General features: G+C 40.3%; 1 protein-coding gene across 5 annotated transcripts in view; it reads right to left on the minus strand.

Moving 5' to 3' along the window:
- Positions 1-1,640: 1,640 nt before the first annotated feature.
- Positions 1,641-23,807, minus strand: part of LOC125694668 (cytosolic phospholipase A2 epsilon-like) — a 39,451-nt gene continuing 17,284 nt past the window's right edge. For 3 of the 5 annotated variants that reach the window (XM_048948222.1, XM_048948224.1, XM_048948225.1), the window contains 19 exons: positions 18,399-18,535; positions 18,097-18,231; positions 17,512-17,640; positions 16,853-16,893; positions 16,261-16,303; positions 15,784-15,847; positions 14,685-14,854; positions 14,461-14,556; positions 13,672-13,709; positions 12,451-12,586; positions 11,298-11,434; positions 10,689-10,914; positions 9,562-9,676; positions 9,005-9,142; positions 7,135-7,242; positions 6,088-6,276; positions 5,055-5,221; positions 4,338-4,524; positions 1,641-2,392 (listed from right to left, as the gene is read on the minus strand). In XM_048948222.1, the coding sequence (XP_048804179.1) occupies positions 2,076-2,392; positions 4,338-4,524; positions 5,055-5,221; positions 6,088-6,276; positions 7,135-7,242; positions 9,005-9,142; positions 9,562-9,676; positions 10,689-10,914; positions 11,298-11,434; positions 12,451-12,586; positions 13,672-13,709; positions 14,461-14,556; positions 14,685-14,854; positions 15,784-15,847; positions 16,261-16,303; positions 16,853-16,893; positions 17,512-17,640; positions 18,097-18,231; positions 18,399-18,535 (2,573 nt within the window). In that variant the 3' untranslated portion in view covers positions 1,641-2,075. Of the gene's footprint in view, positions 2,393-4,337; positions 4,525-5,054; positions 5,222-6,087; positions 6,277-7,134; positions 7,243-9,004; positions 9,143-9,561; positions 9,677-10,688; positions 10,915-11,297; positions 11,435-12,450; positions 12,587-13,671; positions 13,710-14,460; positions 14,557-14,684; positions 14,855-15,298; positions 15,394-15,783; positions 15,848-16,260; positions 16,304-16,852; positions 16,894-17,511; positions 17,641-18,096; positions 18,232-18,398; positions 18,536-23,807 lie in introns of all 5 variants that reach the window. The other 2 variants (XM_048948223.1, XM_048948226.1) reach the window with 2 other exon arrangements.

The raw sequence follows: 23,807 nt of genomic DNA on the forward strand, positions 1-23,807 counted from the left end.
AGTGCTTCCAGATTCCCAGGTCTGGCTGTGCCCTCTGGCTGCACCCATACTGTGAGGGGCACCAGCACACACACTCTGATTTCCATGGGATGTAACCCTCAGCACACAAGAGCTGTGCAGGCTCTGCAGCATGCTCCAGAAGGTGAGGATGTGCTGACCCCGGTGATAAACATTTTTACATCCCTGTGTTTCAGCTGGGAAGAGACCCTGACCTTGAGAGCAAAGGCATTTGTAAGGCTTCCATTTCTGGCCCACAGTCTCTTGCTGAAACATACTACAGGAGAACTGATGGGCAGGGAAGCCTATAGGAAGCATACTGAGAGCCTGCAGGCCTGTGGATATATGTCAGTAACACTGAATAGAAGCTAAACTTACTTTAGAAAAAGAATAATCAAAGACTGGGGATCCACCTGTCAAACCACAGCACTCAAACTAAGTTCAGTGTTGAACACAAAAGCAGTACAGTGCTTCAGCAATTAGAAAGTCATATCTCTCATTCATAGAATCAGAATCATTAAGGTCATCTAGTCCATCTGTCAGCCCATCCCCACCATGTCCACATCCCTCAGAGCCACTTCCACACTGTTCTTGAACACCTCCAGGGACAGTGTCTCCACCACCTCCCTGGGCAGCCAGTTCCAATGCCTCAACTTCTCTTTCTGAGAAGAAATTCTTCCTAATATCCAACCTAAACCTCCCCTGGTGCAACTTAGGGCCATTCCCTCTCATCCTGTCACTGTTACCTGGGAGAAAAGGCTGATCACCTCCTTACCACAGCCTCCTTTCAGGCAGTTGTAGAGAGTGATAAAGTCTTCTCTAAGCATCCTCTTCTCCAGACTAAGCATCAGAGACGCTTTAAGCTGTTTCACTCAGTAATCAAATGAACTGCTCTTCTCTCTCTTGCTGTCTTCTATATACTTGTTCTCTAATCTACTCCTGCGTATTATAAATGAGTCTTACAAACAGCTACTGTTCTCTTCTGCAGATAACTTTAAGCTTCCAGATCATCCATACAGAAGAATGTCCTTCTCTATACCCCAGCAGAGCCTGATTCTTACTTCCCACCATGGTGCCCAGCATTTTACAGAGTTCCAGTGATGCTCCCATGAAGCACCTTATCCAAGTGCTATGAAACCTGCTTATCTGTATCAGGAAAATGGACTGCTCATATCAGAGAAGCTAACTTCTGCTGGACAACTCAGCAACAGGTTAAAAAGTCACATGCAAATGAGTGACATTAAGAATTTTAGAGTTGCTGTACCTCTGTTTCTCCTTTCTTTTCAAATGTAATAGTCTCAAAAATCTTTGCATTTGTAAGCCTTCAACATGTAGCATTAATGCTTAAATGTGATTTAACTAAATAAACTAGTGTAAATCAGTTCTCATAGAGCAGAGCCGTAAATGGAATTTAAATGGTGTCAGGCTCCTGGGGCACTTCACACCCAGGTCTGAAGTAAGTCTGCATCTCATGTTTAAGTTGGCTTGCTAGTAGAGGAAGAGGCTCCTAGAAGAAATTTCTATAACATGTATTTGCTGCAAAAAATATTTATTTCCTATTACTCTGACTTGAAAAAAAAGTATTTTCTTGTATAAAGTTTAATATTTATTTACATTCACATAAAGAATTCATAGCTCCCAAATAGGTTTTGATTTAGAAACAATGGATATTGTTCTCTGTTGCAGTTCCAGACTTACGCTCCTCTCTTATTACAATGCAGGTAGAAAATCAGCAGCCAGTGTCAGCTTCCTCATGCCCTCATGTCCATAAAACGCAGCCTTGGCCTGAAGGGTCACTTCTGCAAGCAGGAGCACAGCACCTTGCACCCAGCTCTACTCCAGGGCTTGTCAGCAAGGGAAGGACATTAATTCATTAAGGAAGAGCTCAGCCTTGTGTGTTTACATCCTTCACTGACAGACAGGCTGCAGCACTTCCGATAACAAAGTGTTTTCGGCATTCTTCAGCTTTTCACTACCTAGGCAAGTTCCTTTCTTCTTCTTCTTCTTCTTTTTTTTTTTTTTTGTTTTTTTTTTTTGTTTTGTTTTGTTTTGTTTAATTAGCAGTGCTTGTGGATGTTTTATTTCATTTTCCCTACTGTTGAGCAGGTGGGCAGATGCTGGGACACCTCTCTGTTGGGCACACCCATGTCATCATCACCAGGAGGTGGTGGTTTTTGCAGTGGTTGCTGTTTCTTTTGCTGCTTTTTCCGTTCCACTGCTGCACGCAAGGCCTGAAGAATCAAGTCTTTATTATTCTGGACGTTGTAGTAGCTTAGGTTCACCAGTTTGTCAAAATCTTTCTCTGAATAACTCAGGTTGTTTATGTAGTATGGACCACAGCTATTGGTAACATCAACATCACCCTCTGCCATCTCTGAGGGACTACGTCTCACCCCTAAGGGACAAACAGTGACTTGGTTAATCAGCAGAACAGCCATTAGGGTCAGGCACCTCTCAGGCATGCACCCATAGTTGATTACAACCCAAAGATTTCCCTTCAGAGGCCTTTTATTGCTGGGATAATTTTACTGCTGGGGCAAGGTGGCAGCCAGGTCACCAAGCCACGCTTGGTGCTGATGCTCCCCAGCTCTCACTTTGCTGCCGTGTCCTGGTCATTGCAGCAGCACCTTCTATTTCCAGCTAAGGTGGCAAGTGAATCATGTCTACTCTTTCCCTCTTTCTTTCCTGTCTCCCAGAGCAAGTAACCACAGCCAGGATTTTACTACAGCAGTTTTTTTTTTTCCAGGCAGTGAGCTTTTGATGCCATTGCCAGTTTCTGTTCCTTCTTGCCCTCCATATTTTATATCCCTCACTGCTATATCTCCAGAATAGACTGCTGAAAATCCAGACATCTCAGTGATTCAAGCTTTCCAGATGCAGAGCTGCCTTTTCAGCAACCTCAGCTCTCCCTTGGCTCTGCATAATCTGCTCATCAACTCTTGTTGCATGCTGGAATGAATTTTTAAGAGATACAGAAAACAGACCTCAAAAGTGACATCCTCTTGTCTAAACTAAGAGACTTCACAGAGCCATGATCGGAACACAGCCCAGCAGCAAATGGCATAGATATTTTCTGTAATTTCTTCAAGCTACCTGCTGCTATAAAAACTACAAGCTTTATGTAATGTCAGTTGCTATGCTGGACTTAATGTTTCCTGAGATTTGGCTGAGATACTGACAGAACCTTTCAAGCCCAATTCATCATCCCAGCATAATCAGCATATACATCACAGACCCAAGGAAAATAACCAGGCAAGTAGTCCCACAAGTGTAGTCTCTGGAAATATTAGATTCATCATATATGATGATCTGCAGACAAATTCTATTAACTTGTTAAATGAATTAAATAACAGAAAGCTATTTCAGAACTTGATTTGCAGGCTATCAGAGAGCAGACATTTATAGGAACCTCCACAGCGTGTTGTTGGTACTTGGGAAAAACATCCAAGGCTTATCCTGGAATCACAAATCTCAACAAATTCTTGGGTATCGAAAGTGTCAAGTACACATCATTTATTTTTTTTCTGCCTTCATACGTCACCTGTGAGTCAGAAAAAGGTTGATCTCAAGCATACATTTGGGGCAGTAGTTACTGGATGTTTTGTTATTACATTTCATGCACCTATACCACCTCAGGACTTTTGGTTTTCAGTACGCTGTGGGGCTTTGAAGTGATTAAAAAGTGATCTCATAGCATGAAGTAGGGATTCTAGTTAGAATCAGAAGCAGTAACCAAGACTTTTGACACTATCAGGGGTAGAATAGAGCTCTGTCAAGATTCATCTGTTTTGAAACGACTGGCAATGTTGCTCTTTAAATTCCTTAAAGTTTTAAAATAGGGCCCACTGAAGTGCATAGAAACTGTGTGCCTCAGCTATAATTTTCATCACTTCACCAATTCACACTTTTGTTTTCAAGGTTATCTACATTAACTACAAGCCTGGAAATGATTTTAAGCAATGAAATTCTTCAGATTCCCAAGGGCGTTCCATAAGAGGCAAGGAGGAGAAGTATGAGAGGAAATAGCCCTGCTAATTTCTGCCATTGCAGATAAACAGAATACACTTTTTGTTGTTTAATTCCAGAACCTATCTATGAAAAGCCAAAATAAATAAACAAATTTTGAAGAAGGGCATTTTTGTTTAAGGCTGATCTCAGCTGCTGCTGTACTTTTGAGGAAAATTTATGTATTTTCATCTCTTTGGTACGGTTCAGATATAAGAAGAGAGAATTTGAGCCTACAAGTGTTTACAGGGTGGTCTGAATAACAGATATTGTACAGTAGAAAAGACAAAGTAAAAGGCTGCCTCTGACGATGTGGTTGGTGAATATAAACTTACCAGGTGCTTTGTATTCCCTGAAGGTGTCATTTACCAGAGGGAAGAATATCACAATAGGGGTTTCTGGGCTCTCCTTTTCACCAACAATGTAGCATTCCTTCAGATGTGGTGTTTCCTGATCATCTGGCACCTCCTTAGGGAAAGGAATTCCTTGTTTTGCAAAGTACTCAGAGGCTTCTTTCAGAGGCTAGTTTGCCATCATATGAAAAGAAAATGAAATAAAGCATCAGAACATAGCAGAGATATTTTGAATTTGACCAAACTCCAGCTTTACCAGGAAGGCTTGTGGGGTTAGGGCCAAGTTCTGACAGATTACAGCATGTATCCAATTAAGGGGTTGTAGGCAGCCAGTGGAGCCCAGCTCTGGAAGGCCAGGTAGCAGGTGGTCTGAATCACAAATGGCTCTGCAGAGTCTGCATTAAAGAGTCACAACTAAGTTTTTGAACATTTTCAGCTGTATGGGTTCTACATCTAACTGCCTTCAGATCAAGTGAAACACATTCACTCATAAAATGAGCAGGATCAGTTTCCTAAATGCTTACTTTACTGATAACAGCATAGTGCTCAATGAATGCATGTGACCCTGGTAAACTGTCAGCTTCTTACTGCTGTCTAAATATTGAAAAAAAAAAAGTGTTCTATGAGCAGAGGATTGGCCATTCTGGGAAGTGAATGATGAAGCAGAGAGGTCATTATAGAAGAATGTATAATACTCACCCTGGTCTGGGAACCTGAACTATAGTTGAAATGCAAAATGACATCCACTTTCCTTTCTGGTCTCATGAGTGGTGGGTAACTGGTGGCAAAAACAAATGCAGTGTCGATCAAGATGAGGTAGTCTGCTGCTCCTGTCAGGTGGTTGGGCTGAGAGTCAAGCTCGCAGTCTAGAAAAGAAGGATTTGTTTTTCAGGAGGGGGTGCTCAGTGCAAGAGATGCTCTGGCATTTTCGGGAAAGTCAATTATTAAAAAAAAAAAAAAAAAGAAGAGAGAGAGAGAGAGAATTCAGCTTTTTTTGGGTGGTTTCAGGCCTACCTGTGTAGTTGATAGCTACAGCTTAGTCATTTCTGGGTTCCTCTTTCCACTATTTACTTTGCAGTTTCTTTTCCTTTTCTCTGAGATGTTAACTTGAGGTTCAGGAAAATAGTGTTAATTCCATCCCCTAGTTTTGTTCACAACTCTGATCAGGCCAATAGGGGAAAAATTAAAATTGCAACTCACTGTCTCAACAAAATAAAGATTGAATGTGCTCAGTGCTGGGCATGCTGTGAGAACAGGCACAAAGGTATTAAGGTAGACAGCCATAGCTCCTTGCAGAACATGGAAGATCTGATACAGACTGAGTACAAGCTCCCAGCTGGTGCAAGAAGGAACACTGTTATGAACATCCTATCTTTATTACAAGTGAGAAGGTAAGATGAAACAGGGCTCCAAACCACACCTCTTGAGTACCATCCAGGCAAGAGACAGCATATGATGGCATGAATCCCCTGCCACAAGAGTGTGGGCTGGATGGCTGGCACACCAGCAGGTGTACACTGATTGATTACTTGCTAGGCTTTGGAAATTTCTTAGGAACTTACTTTTGAAGCTTCTTCTACTGAGTAATTTTACCTTTTGGCAACAGTTTCAAATATTATCAGAGAATGGGAACAGAACTAAAAGGCAGTCAGCTTGACAACCCACTCAGCATTGCATGCTTTTAAAAAGGATGGTTTAAAATATACATAAAAGTGGGATGCTATTACCATACCTTTCCATTTAGAAAATTCGCTCTCTAGGTAGTTGTTGTTCATCTGGAGGCCTTTTAGGAAGTTAGGGATTTCTGAAGCTGCTGGACGTAACGTGACAACATCTCGGAAGATGTCTGAAAAGCTGTCGGTGGGACAAACCACTCGAGTTTCCAGCTCATTTGGTCTTTTAGGGAGCAGGGTTTCATCATCTGTAAAAGGAAAGGTTAACAGTCTTTTATGTGATAGCACTGTTGTCATACACAGCGTCACACACGTCATACACATGTCACTACAATCATAATTTGTCTTAACATGTTTGGGAAAACGTTGACTTCTTGCTCTTTTTCGTACCACAACTCTCAGTTTTCATTGAAGCTTTGAAAAATTCGTTTCTTCTCAGCTTCTCAGCTGACAGTAGTAAAAGCCTGGCTTGTACTGTACTTCACTGTATATGAATCCATCTCTTTCTTTTGTTTTTCTTTGATTTTACCTACTACAACATCCTGCACTTGCCCCATCTTCCTGCGCTACTTCACATTAATATCTCACCACTATGCAAAAAAAAAAAAAGGGGGGGAGGGGGAGGGGGAGGGAGAGGGGAGAATACAAAATTGTTCTTTACTAGCAAACTCCTCATTTAAACAATCAGAAACTAACCCCCTACAAATACAAGAAAATAAATCATTTTTGCTACATTTCTCTTCATTCTTCAGTTTGCAGTATGTCTGTGTTGTATGTTTCCTCCTGAAATCCCACCCTGTGGGTGTTAACTTGTTGGTGGGTATTGCAAATCTCATCCTTATGATTAGTTTGGAAGGGCCTGCATTAGTACTTGAGTTTGAGTTTTGTGGGATCCATAGAGGCAAAGATTATACTTTCTTCTCTTTCAATGGAGTTTCTTGCCACAGTCAAAGTTCCAAGAGAAGAATTGGAAGCAAGTGGATTGCAGAGGAGGTCTCCAGTCACTCCTACTATACAGGAACATAAAAGAAAAAAAGAAGGAAGAAGGAAGAAGGAAGAAGGAAGAAGGAAGAAGGAAAAAACATTATGGTATAAAAATAACTCACCAATGTCAGTAATTTTGTCTCGGGTCCACTTGTGCCAGAAGTCTTCCGAATGAACAGATATGTACCAAGCATCCAAAAGATTCAGGGAAAATACGCTACTCCAGATCCCTATGGCATAGGATATATTTGGCAGAGAGGAAACCAGTAAAGATCTGGAAGCATTTTCATTTACAATGACCTTCATTATTTCCTTCATTCTACTGCAAACTATTCATTACATTACTTTTGTGGGTAAACAAAAGGAATCATCGTTATGAATCAGTATATGAATCCACAACGTATATAAAGAATTTGATTTATCAGTATGTATGAGCAGAGCTGGCAGTATTTTCGATCTATCTGCTAAAATACACATTTTTGTAATGTTGCAAATATCATCTTGTCAAGTAAATTTAGTATTTTCCAGCTGCCCTCAACATTTCCTGTTCTCAAGTTCCCAGTATTTGTAGTTCTAAAGGCTTTATTTACTGGCGCATAGCCTGTTACAGGTACAAAACTGTCACACAGGACTGCCAGGAAATATTTAAGAGTCAGAATGAGAAGGCTGACTTACAGCTTTTGGAAGTAGGAATTCTAAGAGCATAAATCTTTTTTATTTGTCTTCTGGGTATATCTGAATTATATTTTTCAGTTTTTCCATCCATCAACATACGTTAAATGGTTTAAAAAAAAAAAAAAAAAAAAAAAAGGAATAAATCAAAGAGCGAATGTAATGGCAACCCAGACTGCCACCTATCTGCAATCTTTCAGGGTAAGAAAACACCACTCCCTGTTGTAGTTGCATATACTGTATTTGCAGCAGTGCTTTGCTATACCCTCCAAACTGCGGAACTAAACCTGGAATTTTTGGGAGAAACTGAGTGAAGGATGGAAAGGGCTGCACGCAGGCAGCTTGGCCATGGCCTTGACCCTTTGTGCAGAAAAGGTTCTGCTGTGCAGGAAGGAGCTACAAGGACCTACACGGTCAGTCCCTGCTCTGTTTAGCGGCTGAGGTGCCAAGCAGTTTGCTTCATTTGCAGAAAACCTTTGGAATAACTGTGTCACTGAAATAAGTAACACTGAATAAGGGGAGTCTGGGTCAGTGGCTGGAAACAGAGACAGAAATGTCCCAGCATTGCTCTGAAAAAGTGGAGAATGCCAAGGAAAGAGGTGTAGGATGGGTGCTGGTGACCTGCTGACATTTCTGGCCATGGAAGAGGAGATGCAGGCACTCTGTTGGATATCTGCAGGCAAGGGGAGGTTCTGACATCAAACTGCTTCCTTGTGCCTCCTCATGAGCTACAATGAAATCTCCACACAGGCAAAAAAATCTTAACTTCTCCAAACACCCCTGAAACATCCTTTGTGCAATTGCTGGAAGTTGGAAGAACAATGAGGCAAGAGATTGCTTTCGCAAAGGGAAAAAAGCATTTCTTAGAGATTTGAGTGTTCTTGTGCAAGATAGGGAAAAAAAAAAGGTAGCTACTAAGATCTATTTACATTCCAAAATGGAAGTGTCCTGGAGGACTGATCAGTTTTTGCTGCAGCAGTAACATTTTGGAGAAAAGACTTTACTGCAGAGTCTTAAGCTAAAAACAGATTGCTAATTTAAATAACCTATGATATTAGACAAGTTATGTAGCTGGCAAAGGTATGTAAATAATACAGAGGTCTCACGGCAGTAAGCATAAACATATATGAAGTCAAATAAATCTGTTCTACTGAACAATGTTTCAGAGAAAATAGTCCTCCAGGTGGTGACCTGTTATGAATTCTTATGTTTTAACAAATTCTTCTGGTAGATAAAAATGTGATAACTGACTCATTTCAGAAGAAGGGTTTGCCCAGGATGGATTATATTACATCACATTTACCCAGGTCAAAAAGTTACCTTCCAAAAAGCAGATTCTGGATTCTGGGATTTTCTTCATCAGACGACCCATGAAGAACTCACTGCCAAAATCTTCTGCACGAATATAGGCACCATATTTCAGGAATCCTACCTCATAAGGAGTGAATTCCACCCATTCTGAAAAGAAAAGCACACAACAGGTTCATTACAAGCAGCAGAAGCTCAAATTAGTTGAATAAAACATATGATATTTAGCCAATTTAAGGAAGTCTGGTTCTGGTTACAACAGACAGCTATTTTATTCACTGTGTATTTCGCAGTGTGAACATAAAGAGTGAATTGCCTCCTTACATCTAAATGTGTCTGCAAACTTCAGGCTTTATGGCACTTTCTACTGACATGCTGAGCAGGTAATTTCAGGATAATGTTCTCTATTATCCATATACTGAGGACTTCAAAGATATAACTATTAAAAATCTACTTCTAGGTGAATTGGCCCCTAAGGGAATTTGTGCACATAATTGATTTATCTAGCTGAACCTAAATGGACCCCTTTATGGGATTAAAAGTTAAAAGCAGTTCAGAAGTATGATTACCTCTAAAATCCTGGTCGCTGATTTTATCCTTCACATTGAGGGAGAGGTAGATGGGCAGGGGATTCTGACCACGGTTTAGTGCCTGCTGCTGATCTGTGAGCTTCTGGGTGTCCTCCTGTTTTGAAGAAAGAAGTAGCTGAGGACAGGCAGATGACACAAAGAGCTTCTCACCTTCATCTAAACCTGACAACAAAGAGCGTCCCAGACTAACTACGACGTTCCCCACTGCTTTAATATAGGGAGATGCTCTGATTCCTCTCTGACCCTCCTCCATCTCAGCACTACAGCACACAAACAGTCCTTGTGATATGGACTGTCTATGTATATGGTCTAAGTTCACATGACGAAAAAAAATCTGAGATTTTAAAGGTTATTCACATTATCTTAAAAGAAAAATAAGTCTGGGAATATTTGAAAAACACTTTTGGCATTAAATATTTCATTCAGGAAGAGTAATCTCTGTCTTTAGCATCTCAGAAGATCCTCCTTTCTTCGGGTCTATGCCAAAGCCCAGGCAGAGTTAATAGTCAGCGTGGCTTGTCCCTTTGTGCTTCTGCTGTGGAGCATCTGACATGGTTAAGAAAGATAGAGGATGGTTTGGGAGTGGTGGCAAAGCTTCAGAGGAAGCTGTGCTTTTTCTTTGCCTTCTCACACTGTGTAGCTCTTTTTGAAAAGAACAGTAGGATTTTCACTTTAATATTTACACATTAATTCAGTTGTTAATTAAATTGTTCATACTAGAAGTTTTCTATTATTTATTTTTATTCCCACCCTATCTGTCCCAGGTGTGACGTTAATGTCTGCATAATACAGTCAGCAAACACATGAACATGATACTGACAAGGCATGTTGTTGAGGCATTTATCTGAAAACCAACCAACCTTCTGCCACTTGAGAAAAGTGTGGTCAGACAATGGAACAGGTTTCCTAAGGGGGTTGTGGAGTCTCCACCTACACAGAACTTTTCAGAACTTGACCGGACACAATCCTGGACAACCTGCTCCATAGCTGCGCAGGCAGAGTTGTTGGACCGCAGATAAACTCCAACCTCAGCCACTCTTGATTTACTTCTGCCCTCACTACTGTATCCATTAAGTATACAAATCTGAAAAGTCCTTCTGTTATACCTTGTCATGGAACATAGATTCAATGATGAGTCCCCACAGATCTGTGAAACTTATCTGATGTCCTTCCTGTTTCCTTTGGCATAACTCTTTCAAGTAGTATTTCAGTCGGTCTGGAGCAAAACAAGCCAAGAATTTATTTTTAAGCACGTGCCTTCGGATATCATTGAGTGTTTTCTTAAGATTCTTCTGTGACCAGTCAGGATCTTCATACAAGTTTGCCATGGTCCTAAAGAAGAAAGAAACACAGTGTGAAATCTCAAGCTGAGCTTTAGGAAATTGTGGAGGTTTTTGTATCATCTCTTGATTTTCATAACAAAACACACATGTATGCAGTACCACAAACATCTTTAAGCAGGACTGCCTTAGCTCCAGATGCTAACAAATACCTACTGAAGGAAATGAGAAAAAGCCACAGCAGAAGAGGAAAGCCTTTTCTTAATAACACCGGCCAAAAATGCTATGAACAATGATGGCTTCTGGTGTTGCAGGTAGTAACCACTAGATATTCAAAAGAGGCTCCAACTAGCAGCTCACCACTGTAACTCTGAGTCACTCACAGAAATCATTTACGGCAAACTCCAATGAAAATTTTGCTTAACTTAGCCTTACCACGTTGTGCCAGACAGACCGGTGACGTAGGAAACACAGTCCAAGACATTCAGTTCCTGCACACTCAGAAGGTGAGCGTACATGGCTGTCAGAGCTCTGGTTCCACCACCCGTGGTCATGATTGCCACCACAGGTACCTGTTCAATCCCAAAATATGTGCAAAATACATCACTGATTAGAAAAGAGAGTGTTACAACACTGCTAAAGTAATAAAGCTGCTGCATACCAGTGGTCTGCAAGGACAAGAAAGACCTGAATTTGTAATGGAGCACAGAAGGAATAAGAGACTCCCAGAAAGATTATAGAGTTTCTCTCCTAGAGATCTTCAAAAGCCAAATGAACATAGCCCTGGGAAACCTGTTCTGGGTGTTCCTGCTTGAGAAGGGGTTGGGTCAGTTGGCTCCAGAAGTCCCTTCCAACCTCAATCATTCTGCGATTTTGTTTTTTCTGCCAAGAAATTGTGCAATTGGACATGAGATCCACTATCTCAAACGTCAAAATTTCAGCGTGCTATTGCAAAACCAAAAATAATGATTGAGCATGAAAAGGTACCTCTTGCCACCTGAACCAGATTTTTACCAGATGCAACAGACCAGAAAACATGGGTGTTGTCTCACTATTTCTTTGTGAGTAACAACAATCTGTTATTCATGTTAAGCATGATAAAGCTTATCCCTACTATTGCATAAGTATTTCATGACAATACTAGATGTATCGTAACTGATGATTTTAAGAGAGCACTGACCAATTCAGACCAAGTGAGACCAGAAAGTAATGACCCCATCCCCTTTTACAACTCTGGAGGGAAAGAGGAGCCATGTGCACCCAACCTACTTCGTATGTAAGCACAATACTTGGTATGTATTGCATTGTGAATACTTTACTTACTCTACCCTGATCTAGCTGTAGACGTCCCTGTTCACTGCAGGATAACTGTGTTAGGCGACCTTTCAGGGTCCTTTCTAACTCAATTCTGTGAGGATTTTATTAATCTTCCCTATGAGTACTCATTTATTCTGTAGAATAACAAATGTTATAGCTATAGCAAGCACATTAAACTTCCTGATTTCCTGAAAGTAAGAAAAAATGAATACAAATGTATATTTTGACATCCAGCTGCAAAGAAAGCAAAGAATAATTATGTCTCAGCTACCTCATCGTCCTCCAAGTCCTCCTCCAACTGAAGAATGTCCTTCAGAGCAGCCGCAACAACCTTCTTCCTTTTGCAAATGAAATCCTGTTCCTGAGCACACAGGTCAAAGCCCAGCCGTACATCGAGGTCTTCCTGGCTGGAACACAGCGTCAAGTATCTTACATCATGCTTACAGCATCATTCAGTAATTATATTGCTTCTACTTCATAAATAGACATGTCTTGACCATTATGCACATGAAGCAGAACAGGAAAAGATGAAATGCTCAGGTTTGTTCCTAGAGAACAACACTACATCTTTGTATGGACTAGGGGAGACTTTTTTTTTCCATCTTTTTTGCCCACTCCTCACTGAAGATGCCTGAAATTAGATAGAGCTGCAAGTAACAAGACAGCTCCCTTTCAGACATGAAGCCAAAAGCCTGCAGAGGGCAGGGTTTTGAAGATGGCTTTTAAATGCACCTTCAAAAGTTGTGCAAACATCCACAGGCACCCTCACATCATGAACAGAAGGTATGCTGCAAATGTTTGCTGTTGTTGGCTTTGTAGGGAAGCTCTTACAAAATGTCACAGATACATCCTCCAAAACTTACAAAGGCCTTAACCATGGCTCAAAATACACAACGTGATTCCCTGGTTTAAAAAGAAGTTAATGTGAATTTATTTCTTTGTTTAGTGATTAAAATCTATGCAGGTACCTATATTACGTCAGGTTTTTTTTCATATCCTAAAGTCATCAGATACTCTGGCTTTGGCCTTCCTGTTCCCTTGTCTGTGCTTGAGGAAACACAATTGGTTTCTTTGAGTTCTGAAATGCAGTTCTGTTGAAAGTCTACCTTTGGAAATAATTGCTAGAGGTTTCTGTGAGTGCTCACATTAGCCTTTTGATGAATAATACTGATCACAGTAAAATATCAACAAAAAATATTATGTGTTCTAGATAAAAACTCCTGACTCTTCTTAACTCATTATATAGTTCTGTTACATAAAATCACAGTGAAACTCCGTGTTGTTGCAGGCCCATTTTATTTAATTGCCCAAAAAGAGGACAAGTTAGTACTTAAAACACAGACAATAACAGATGGATTGGAAATTGACTGACAATTACCCAAAAGCAAAGGGATGTGGTTTAGTGGTGGACAGTAGTGATCCAGATGATCTTATAGGTCTTTTTCAACCTAAAAGATCCTATAACTCTATTAAGACAATTAAGATCTCTTACCATTTTTTCGTCTTGAAGAGCAAACCAAATTTTCTGCACTGAAAATCAAAAGGTACAATAATGAATATAGATACTTTAAGACAGCCTGATTTCCTCACTTTCAAAGGGGCATAGTACTTTTGGGTCATCATTACATCTACAGAGTTCTTGACTTCGTTAAACTAAGACTGGGAGATAGACTGTCCCCTCAGTGTTTTGTTATTACCCAGAGATGTATGCTGATTTAACAAGTTAAGGTTTCAACACTATCATCTATAGCCTTTATCTTCCCTCTGTTAAGAAGTCCAGTTAGATTGCTCACACACTGCTTAGCTACACAAACAAAGAAGAGAGGAGCTGCAGTGGTTTACATCCCTGGAAGGCTTCATCAGGAAACACTGTTCTAGAACAAACTGCAGTATTTCATGCAAAAACGTGAGATGCAAGAGGAAGCCAAAGAGGCTGAACTCCACATGCACATGTGGGTGCAGCTCAGTTTGTCTCCAAGGGGGCTGAGCCTCACCCTAGTAGCCCTAGTAGCATCCAGTGACTTCCAGCTTGGTAAAGGACATGACCGTATAAGGAGAATGAGCAGCAGCTCAGACATTTTCTTCTCCTCCCATGATTTTCTCATTTATTTTGCTCAAATCAATTTACTTCATTATGTGTCACACTAGATGCAAGGGAGTTTAGAAAACAATCAGAATCAGTTCTGTATGAAGACAGAGGGACTTTAATGTCTGCATCTTTAGAACAAGTAGGAATTATTGAAAGTTTGCAAAGGATTCTCAATGGTTGGCAGATGATTACCTTGCTGACTGCTTCCTGCTCAGAAGGGAGCGACTTCAGAGGTAAAGTCAGGGGGATGCTTCTGCTCCTCCTTTCTCTGCATGTCACACAAGCACACTGAAAAGAAGCATGGAGGTCCTTTTGGTTAAGACAGAAATATTCTTCTCTTGTTGCCTACTCACATATAAAGGTCAGTTCATAGGTCTGTCTGACATGTTGACTACCATGTTCAGGGGTTAACGTACAAAGCTGGGAATCCTCCTCTTCTTTGTGAGTGCAACATCCAATGAGGGTTGCTTGTATTTGGCATAGTGGAAGAGAGTGGGATCTGGGAGAGGGGAACGGGAGCCAGAGCCCAGTGAAATTCTCTGTGTTTCTTCAAATGATCCTCTCACTGTAAACGTTAGCTCATTCTCTAAAACAATGACATAAAACGCACAGAGTAGTTACTTTTAATTGTAAGTAAAGAGAAAAGGGGGAAAGGAAGCAAAAAAGCAATTTTCAAAAAATCCCCTTCTCCTCTCCCTATGTACCTGGAAAGCTGACATCTGAAAGTGATCCAAGCACACACTACAGGTCATTGTGCTGTTATAATACAATGAACAAAAAGGCAGCTATGGGTGTGATATGAATGCCAGCAAGTTTTAGACAGCTGTTTTTCTATTGCAGCTCCATGATCACATTAAGTGCCACCAGGTACCTCGTGCTATAAGATGTTTTCACATTTGGCCAAACAATGAGCAACAAAAATTCTCAGTCCCCTAAAATAAGATCTGACTCTGCAGTAGTTGGCCATATTTATCCAAAGAGTTCAGCTAATTCTGCTGGAGTGTGTTGTGCATGTTCTGAGGTTGCGTACCAGATGCAGCCCCTCATGGGAGGTGGGCAGAGGAACTCCTAGATTCTGGTTCTTGACCGGGGTCAGGCGTGAGCCAGCTGCTGAGTGGCTAACCCCTGCAAAAAATGAGGTGTTTCTGTGCGTGTGCACAAGTCAATCTGCCACAGGTCCTGAGGAAATTTAAGGCCAGGGACTATCATACTGAAGGAGGTAAGATTCTTCAGGAGTTAGCAATAGTACAGCAGGGGTTTTTAGCATCTCAGCTTGGGCTTTAGATACTTCCCATGCAGGCACCTTACATCATTTCTCATCTGGCACAAGGCTCTCTGAGCAGTCAGAACTTCGAACCTGCACCTGCTGCAGAACAAGCAGCGTTTTCTACTAGAAAGATTTTACAAATTTCCTTAGATGTGGTCAGTTAAAGCTTTAGTATTCAGCTGGTGCAATTTCTAGGTATTGTTAGAGAGGGTAAAAATCACTAATAGTTAAAGAACTAGGAAGCTTACCTGCAAACTGTTTTTTTTTCACCCTGCTGTCAAACTCAACTTCTAAGCAGGCCAGCTCACGGCACTGTAACAGACATGACCAGGACAGGGAATTAGGTTACTGATCCAGCCATCTCAACACCAGTGCTGGCAAGTGTTGGAAGGATCATTGCTTGAAGGTGTGGGTTAAACATGCTGAAGGATTCTGATAGACCCAGTGAAAGAGAATTAACTATCACTATCATGTGGTAAGATGGTGCTATGCTAAGTGAGTTGTAATATTTTATGGATGCAGAAAAAAACAAAAGAAAATGGTAGCAGTCTGAAGGCTCCTCTAGAACTGTGTTGGCCTCCTCTAACAAACCTCCTAATAGAAGTGTCACCAAAGAATGAAGACTTACAGTGTTTCTCTCACTACTGTCAAGTCAGCTAAGGGAAGGAAGGAACAAGGAAGGCAAGAAGGCAAGAAAACAAAACAAATAATGTTTTATGTTTTACCACTACTGCCCCATTTGTGATGATGGTTTCAGCATGATCCCGGCTAGAAAACAAAAATAACATGTATTTTATAAATCATATCATCTGGATTTTTTTTTTAAACGAGATATACTTCTCTGAGAGATTTTGGTTTTACTTGCTCCTTTCTATTGTTTGTAAAAATATGCTTCATTTTCACTAGATGCCACGTAGCTTACAGAGCAGAAATTATTCAATTGCAATAAAGCACCTGGGAAGTGCTTGTAACAAACTTAGTACTACATGTATGCCCCAGATTGGGTAGCAATATTATCCTCAGCCATGAGCCATCCAAGAGAGCCCATAGACTTACTGCAGTGCATATCACCAGCTTCTGAAAGTCACCTCCAAACCACATAAATAACAATTTCAAAAGAATGTTGTAGAATTAAAATCATGAACTTATTCTCCACGCTGTGGCATTTTTTTTCTTATAGTGATCTGCTGATGCACACATCGAGCTTGGAGAAAGGGAGACTTGCTATTGAGGTGAGACTGAGTGTACAGAACAGTTCCCTGCATCAGTGAATCTCTCTTTGAGCTGCTGCTTCCATAATAACGGGGTTTTACTCACATGTCCTCCAAGAGAAACTCAACTTCCAGCTCCTGTCTCCCCTGAAAATGAATGGAAAAAAAAAGGGAGATTCTCAGTCAGCATGTGCAGAGGTTTGCAAATGTAGCCTTTATTTGTGCAAGCACAGTTTCTTTATGCTTTATTAAACAACAATATTCTGTTTCTTGCTTGCTGTTGTCAGCATTAAAGGACAGATACAGCTTTCTCTTCTCTAAGGAAAGGGTGATCTCAGTTGTACTAGCAGAGCAAAGGATGTTTACAAAACCTTCATTTTTCACAACTTCTTAATTGCTAGCTTCCCTATGTTGAGAACAACATTCTAAAACTTGAAGTTTAGAAAACTGTCACGGGATATTGTGCCCTTGAATTGTTTTGGTTTTTATAATCTGTGTTAAGATTAGATAAACTGTCATTTTCTGTCAGTTAAGTTCAAAGCTTCCCTAAAATTTCATTTGTTCTGGGGCTTGGGCACTTGATCACAATCTGCGCCAGATGAAACCAACAGCAATTTGAGAAGACAGAAAATTTTGCCATTAATGCACAGTTATCAAGATTTTAAGAAATTTTGCCATGGTTCTGGTGGTACAAGACATCAAATCTAGTACCTCAAGACATTTATGCTTTTTCCCTTCTGGTTAAACTTCTGACTGCGTTCTTACCTGTGGATTCAATGGGAATGCCACCATCACTCTTTTCCCAAGGGAGATTTTAGCTACATCAAAAAGAACAATAGCATGGTCATCATCACGAAAGATGTCATCATCAGAAACAGTCATTTCTAGAATATTCTGTAAAAAGAAATTTAAAAATGTACAATTTGTTAGCATGTCCTCAATAAATATAACATTGTGCAAATATCTCATGCTCAGCATCAGCTTTGGAGAGAGGAAATAAATAGAAAAGCATTGATGACAAATTGCCATCAGAGTAAGAAAATTGGTGTAATCTCCTTTTATAAGAAAAAAGTTTCTAGCCTTATCAATTAAGGCTGAAGTGAGATTTCTTTTCGGACATTATTTCTGCTTAAAAGTAACTCACCAAGCACAATATTTTAGGAAGTAATACAGATAACCATTAGTACTATATTGTCCCATATCAACAGAAGCAGTAAAGGTCACTTCATTATTAGTAACTTTCAAGTCTGGCTTTTTGCGCTGTTCCTGGGCTTTCCACCTTCAAACAGCAGTGTTCATTGAGAATAGCGTAATTAGCAGTACTAAACTAGATTAAAAAGTTAATTATACCAGAATGTAATAGCTTCTTGGCTTTGATATGCATTTATTTCCTGTCCTCTCTGCTCTAAGGCTGCTTTGTAGATTTACTTCATTGTTTCTCTGTAACGTCACTCTGCCATTGGTTTTCTCAGCAAGCAGCTCAGGCTACAAACAAAAAGCAGCCGTGAGGAAGGAAGTAGCAAAAGCCAAAGATGTTCACTTCAGCTTGCTAGAACTTTACGTAAACTCAGATAGGCATTACAAGTATTGACATCCTGTTTTGGTTTAAACCAAAAGAAACTGCATACAGATGAGATGAGAACTTTGGGTACCTTGACTTTTCTCTGTATCCAGAAGTAGAAAGTTTCATTCCACACAGGATCTCTGCAGTTCTTGATGGTTTTTGTTTGGAATTTCTCATCTGAAGCAGTTGGCAACCAGAGACTCACGTAGCAATCAGACTGGCTTACTATAGAGACATAGGCACAAAATGTCTGGTAGAGCAACCACAGCACAAAAGATGGAAGCACATAAGTGCTCTGTAGTTTGAACACGGATAAGAGATGGCCAGTTCTTTCTCATATCCACAGGCTGATGCAAGAAGATAGGAATCATACAGCTAGATAAAGATAACTTGTTCCTTGCAACACTGTTTTAATAAGCAGAGAATCCAAATAGTTATGCACAATGCCCCATGTATATACTTAAATACAGTCCTAGCCAGTGATATAATAATATAAGCAGCCAGAAGCCTTATATTGTCCCTTATCAATATTTTTTTCAGCTCCCTGGTCATTTGCAGGAGAAGAAATTTGCCACATAGAAATCTGCCTGTATTTGACCATGCTATCACCTTATGGCAAACTAAATACTTTCAAGTGTTTGCTAGATCTCAGCAGCAAAAATCCCTATGCTCCACACATCTCAGCCTCAGACTCCATGATGCACAGAGAAGAGACAAGAAAAACTGGATATAAGTTGTCTCCATGGTAATAGTGGTCCATAGCTCATTCAGACAGACCTCTGAGGGTGGCAGCACCAAATATGCCAGACTGGCATGAGCAGTAAGCAAAGAAATGAATTTCAGCTGAAACAAGGAAATAGCAAGAGAAGAAGGTACCAGCCCCAGTAAAGGAACCAACCAAGAAAGGTGGGAGGTTACAGGGGAGGTTATAGGGGCTAACAAACATAACAGGAGCATACTTAATCCTAGCATTTTTTTTAATGCTGACCTACTTTGCTTCATAACTGCTATGTGCAAGATTGTATGTGCTCTTAACATTTTTATATGCAACCCTTACGTATGGGAAAAAAAACATTAACAAGATGAGGATATGATCTAGAAACTAGTTTTTTCAAATTCTCATTTCCATGTCTGCAATTTAATTCCATAAGAAATCTTAAAAAAATCAGGGTTTGAGTCTGATTCAGATAATTATTATCTGGCACGCATTAACCTTCCACGACAGAAAAGTTAATTATCCCACCCATCTTGAGTATTGTCTCCTTAGGTGGGGTAGGAAGGGAAAGATCTACTAGCAGTACAATTGTTCCTTCAGTATGTCAATAGGAAGCCGGGGATCCTTTCCTGGTGTTTGCTGAAAGACCTGGAAGCCATTTCCTACTCCACCTCTCTCCTCAGGAAAAATGAAGAGGCAGAAAGGCTTTGCAACTTGCAGATGAAGGGAAGGAACTTGCATTTACTACAAGGATTCCAACCCCACAGATCATGAACCAAGTAAACACCAAAGAGATTCTGAGATCTTGAACAAGAACTTTTCCAGAAACAACCGATCCATCCCTTGGTGCAAACATATGCTTTGCTGAGAAAAGAGGAGAAAGGGAGAAATCTGGTCCCAGATCAATCACTAAAACTACCTACCCCATGGACAAAAACATTAATGCTTGTTTTCTGTAAGCATGCAGTGAAAACAGTGAAAACGCTGATAAAATGTTGTAAACCACTCACAGCCCACTGAAGCTGGCAGACCCACAGAATGTGGGAGGAGAAGCACAGGCAAGCAGTGCCAGGTGCTCACCAGCAGTCTGCAACACAGTCAGAATTATGGGCAAAATGTACCATGTCAGAAGTTAAAAGAGGGGTAGTTCTGGTGCCTGTGCTCAGATATATTGCTTTGCAATTTTTTGCCTAAATATGAAGTGTCACTTGAAATCTAGAGGCCATGTCAGGAGTTGTAGGATAACCCTGGAGGGTGATGACTGTCTGGGAGACCTTCAGATAACTCTTTACATTGAATCTGAAGGAATTCCTTAATACTACCAAGTAAACTCTGCACAAAGGATCTGAGTTGCCTTTCTGTCTTTGAAAGTGATTCCACAAGAAATATTTCAGTGTTGTGGGTTCTTACATAATCAAAGCAAAAGGGTAAGATCTTGATTTTGGCAACTACTGATGTAGGATTCTATTTACACTGTATAGGAGGGCTGTAATTACCAATCTGTCTGATACACTGAAATAGCTCCCCTCACTGCAACATCTGATGGCCTGCCAAGCTATGAAGTACTTATTCTGATATGTGGTATCACCAGCTCTGATCTACAGTTTCTCAATAGGAAGCCTAGATCTCCACATGACTTCAGGCCATCTAGATTTTCCCTCCTCTCATTAATGCACTTATCACTCCTGATGCCAAGCATTCCAAAAACACGACTCCATCTTCCCCCAGAATCACCAAAGCAGATGCAATGTAACGTACTTCAAAAATGCTACACTGATCTGACTCATAAACTCTCTCCTTTTTTGATATCTGGTTACTATAAGATACAGGAAGAACTTTTCAATATTTTTGCTGTAACTGCAAAGGCCTGTTCTTTCCATCTCTTCTAAATGAGAATAGAGATGCTCTATCCTTTCAACGATACAGTGCATAAGATAAGACTCATGATAAAACTGAAAAAAGCTGACAATGCTAGAAGTGATGAGCATGAATAATCTGCCACAGCATTTATGAATCTCTTTTGTTACTGTTTCATCTACAGATTTGTTGGAGTGTTTCCCTCGATAAAACTTTTTCTTGAGTTTACTTGCTGAAATTATTTTTCCATATGAGCATTGCTTTCACAAATATATACTTAAAATAATCTATTGACAGTTCTTCATGAAACTATGGAAGCACAGGCTGTACAAACAGGCAATGAAATCGATTAAAAACAGGCTCAGCTGCCAGGCTCAAAGAATTGTAATCAGCAGCACAGAGTATGGCTGGAAGCAAGCCACTGGAGGTGCACCCCACGGCCTAACACTGAGGCCAATATTATTTAGCATCTCAGTAGCAATGTGGGTCATGGTATGGATTTTACAGATGATACAAAACTGGGAGGAGTGCCTGACAGATCAGGCCAGCTGGAACCTCATGAAGTTAATCAAGGGAAATGCCGGGTCCTCCACATGAATGGGAATAATGTCACACACCGGAACAAGCTGGGGGCCAAATGACTGGGGAAATCTCCGCAGAGAAGAAGCTAGGGATTCTGGTGGACACCAGGTGGAACATAAGCCAGCAATATGGCTGACAATGCCAACAGCCCCCTGGGATGCATTTAGAAGGAGCACTATCAACAGGTAGAGGAAGGTTGACTTTCTGTCAACTCTGCACTTGTAAGGCTACATCAGGAGTGCTGAGACCATTTCTGGGACAAGAGAGAGACAAACACACTGGAGTGAGCACACCAGAAGGTCACAAAAAATCAGGGGCTGGAAGCATCTGATATATGTGGAAGGACTGAAACAGCTGGGACTCTTCAGCTTGTAACAGAAAAGGCTCCACAAGACCTTATCAATAAATCGAAATACCCAATGGGAACAAGAAGAGAAAGAGTCAGACTCTCCTCATCAGTGCTCAGTGAAATGTAAGAGGCAATAGGCACGAATCAAAATACAGGAAATCCCATTTAAACATAGCAAAAAGGTAGGTTTAAGAATACAAAACTGAAACGATAACTGTGAGAGTAGTCAAACACCAAAACAAGATGGCCAGAGAGATTGTTGAGTCTCCATTTGTGGAGACTTTCAAAGTCATCTGAACATCACTCTGAAAAGCCTGATCCAGCTGATCCTGCTTTGATCAGAAGATTTGACTTGATGTCTGAAGGAACCTTCCTCCCTCAGCCACTCTAATTCTGGGTATGATGTCAAGCCTAGTTAATCACAGACAAATTATGTATAATTGTTAGTAAGAGATTTTGACCTTGAAGATGAGGTGAGGTGGGGCCATTAGGACAAAGCGTATCCTCTTCCGGTGGAGAAATAAACCATGCCACATATGTTTGTGCCACAGCTTGTATACAATCTCTACTGATAGGAAGATGGGTTGTTTCCCATCAAATTCCTGCTATTTCCTATGTTCTCCTTGACATACAGGATCAGCTATTCCTCATGCTGTGACACTGATGTTATATATTCCTGTAGAAGTGTCATTAATTCATATGAAGTCAACTTGATATGCAAACAGGGAGACCAATAAAAATAACAGGATAGCAGGATGTCTGATGAAGATTGTCGTACCCTATTATGTGGGAGAACTTGAAATGATTAACCAGTTTCTTTGATCCCTCTTATCCCTGGAAAAAAAAAAGTAAGGAAGAGCTAGCAAAAATCTTCTAGTTCATTCATTATTACCTGGGAGCTAATAAAAGAAATTATATTTGTTTTTTCTTCATGCTCTACTTTTAACGCAACTCTGTATTGCTGGGCATCATTAGCAATTTCATGCCATGCATGGCTCTTACATCACAGCACATGTGGCAACCTCATTCCCTGATAATATAATGTAACTCTGTGGAGACACTAAGACATCTGAGTTCATGGTCTTCTTGTATGTCACTACTAGGTGTCATTTATTTCCTAATCCCATTTTCAACTTTGTGAACTGTTCCTTTTGTGTTGGACTATTTCTCATCTCTGTCCTCAAGCTAAAAATGGGGCAAACATTCAGAACTTAAACCAGATATTCATAACCATTAACAACTGTTTGCTGCACCATGAAAGTACAGTCCTTTGGCATGTTTCTAAAATTAACAATCACATGCCACAGTCAGTTATGTCTCTCAGAAAAAAAACGACATCGCTGAAAAACAAACCATATGAGAAAAACCAGTCTTTTAAGAACAATTAACATAAACTATAAAATCCCATCTATCCTGTTACAGCACTTCATAATGCCAAATATATAGAGTTTTATATATACACACACACACACACACATATAATTTTCTCCTAGTGAATTCCTCTCTGCCTGCACAGACAGGTTTCCCTTGAATCTGAGTTTACCTCACTTCACCTAAAAGGAGGAGAAGGGCTGCTCTTATTCCTCAGTCTTCAGATGATGTCTCCAGGGTTGTTTTCCTTTACCAACGTAATACAGCATTATGAAGTTACCTCCAAATATTATCTGCCTAAAAACTGATTTGAACTGAACTCTCCCCTTTAATCTCATCTATAAATGCAGTGTTACTCTTTGCAGATTGCTTGTGGAAATGATGAAGTCTCAAAGACCTTACTGTGTTATCAGAAATGTCTTTTACAAGGAATGGACAGGGTCCCCATGTGAACGAGCTCTACAACCTGTGTAGCTGTTTAAACCAACAAGAACTAAAAAGATATGAGATTTTCTTTTAAAAGATTCAAAGGTCTCCCTTCATGCAAAGGTGAAAAATGAACAGAAGATCCTAAAGCAAACGTAAGACCAAACAGAGAAGCATAATTGTTCTGAATGCTTCCA

This window comes from Lagopus muta, chromosome 6 (assembly GCF_023343835.1).
Source record: "Lagopus muta isolate bLagMut1 chromosome 6, bLagMut1 primary, whole genome shotgun sequence".
Lineage (NCBI taxonomy): Eukaryota > Metazoa > Chordata > Aves > Galliformes > Phasianidae > Lagopus > Lagopus muta.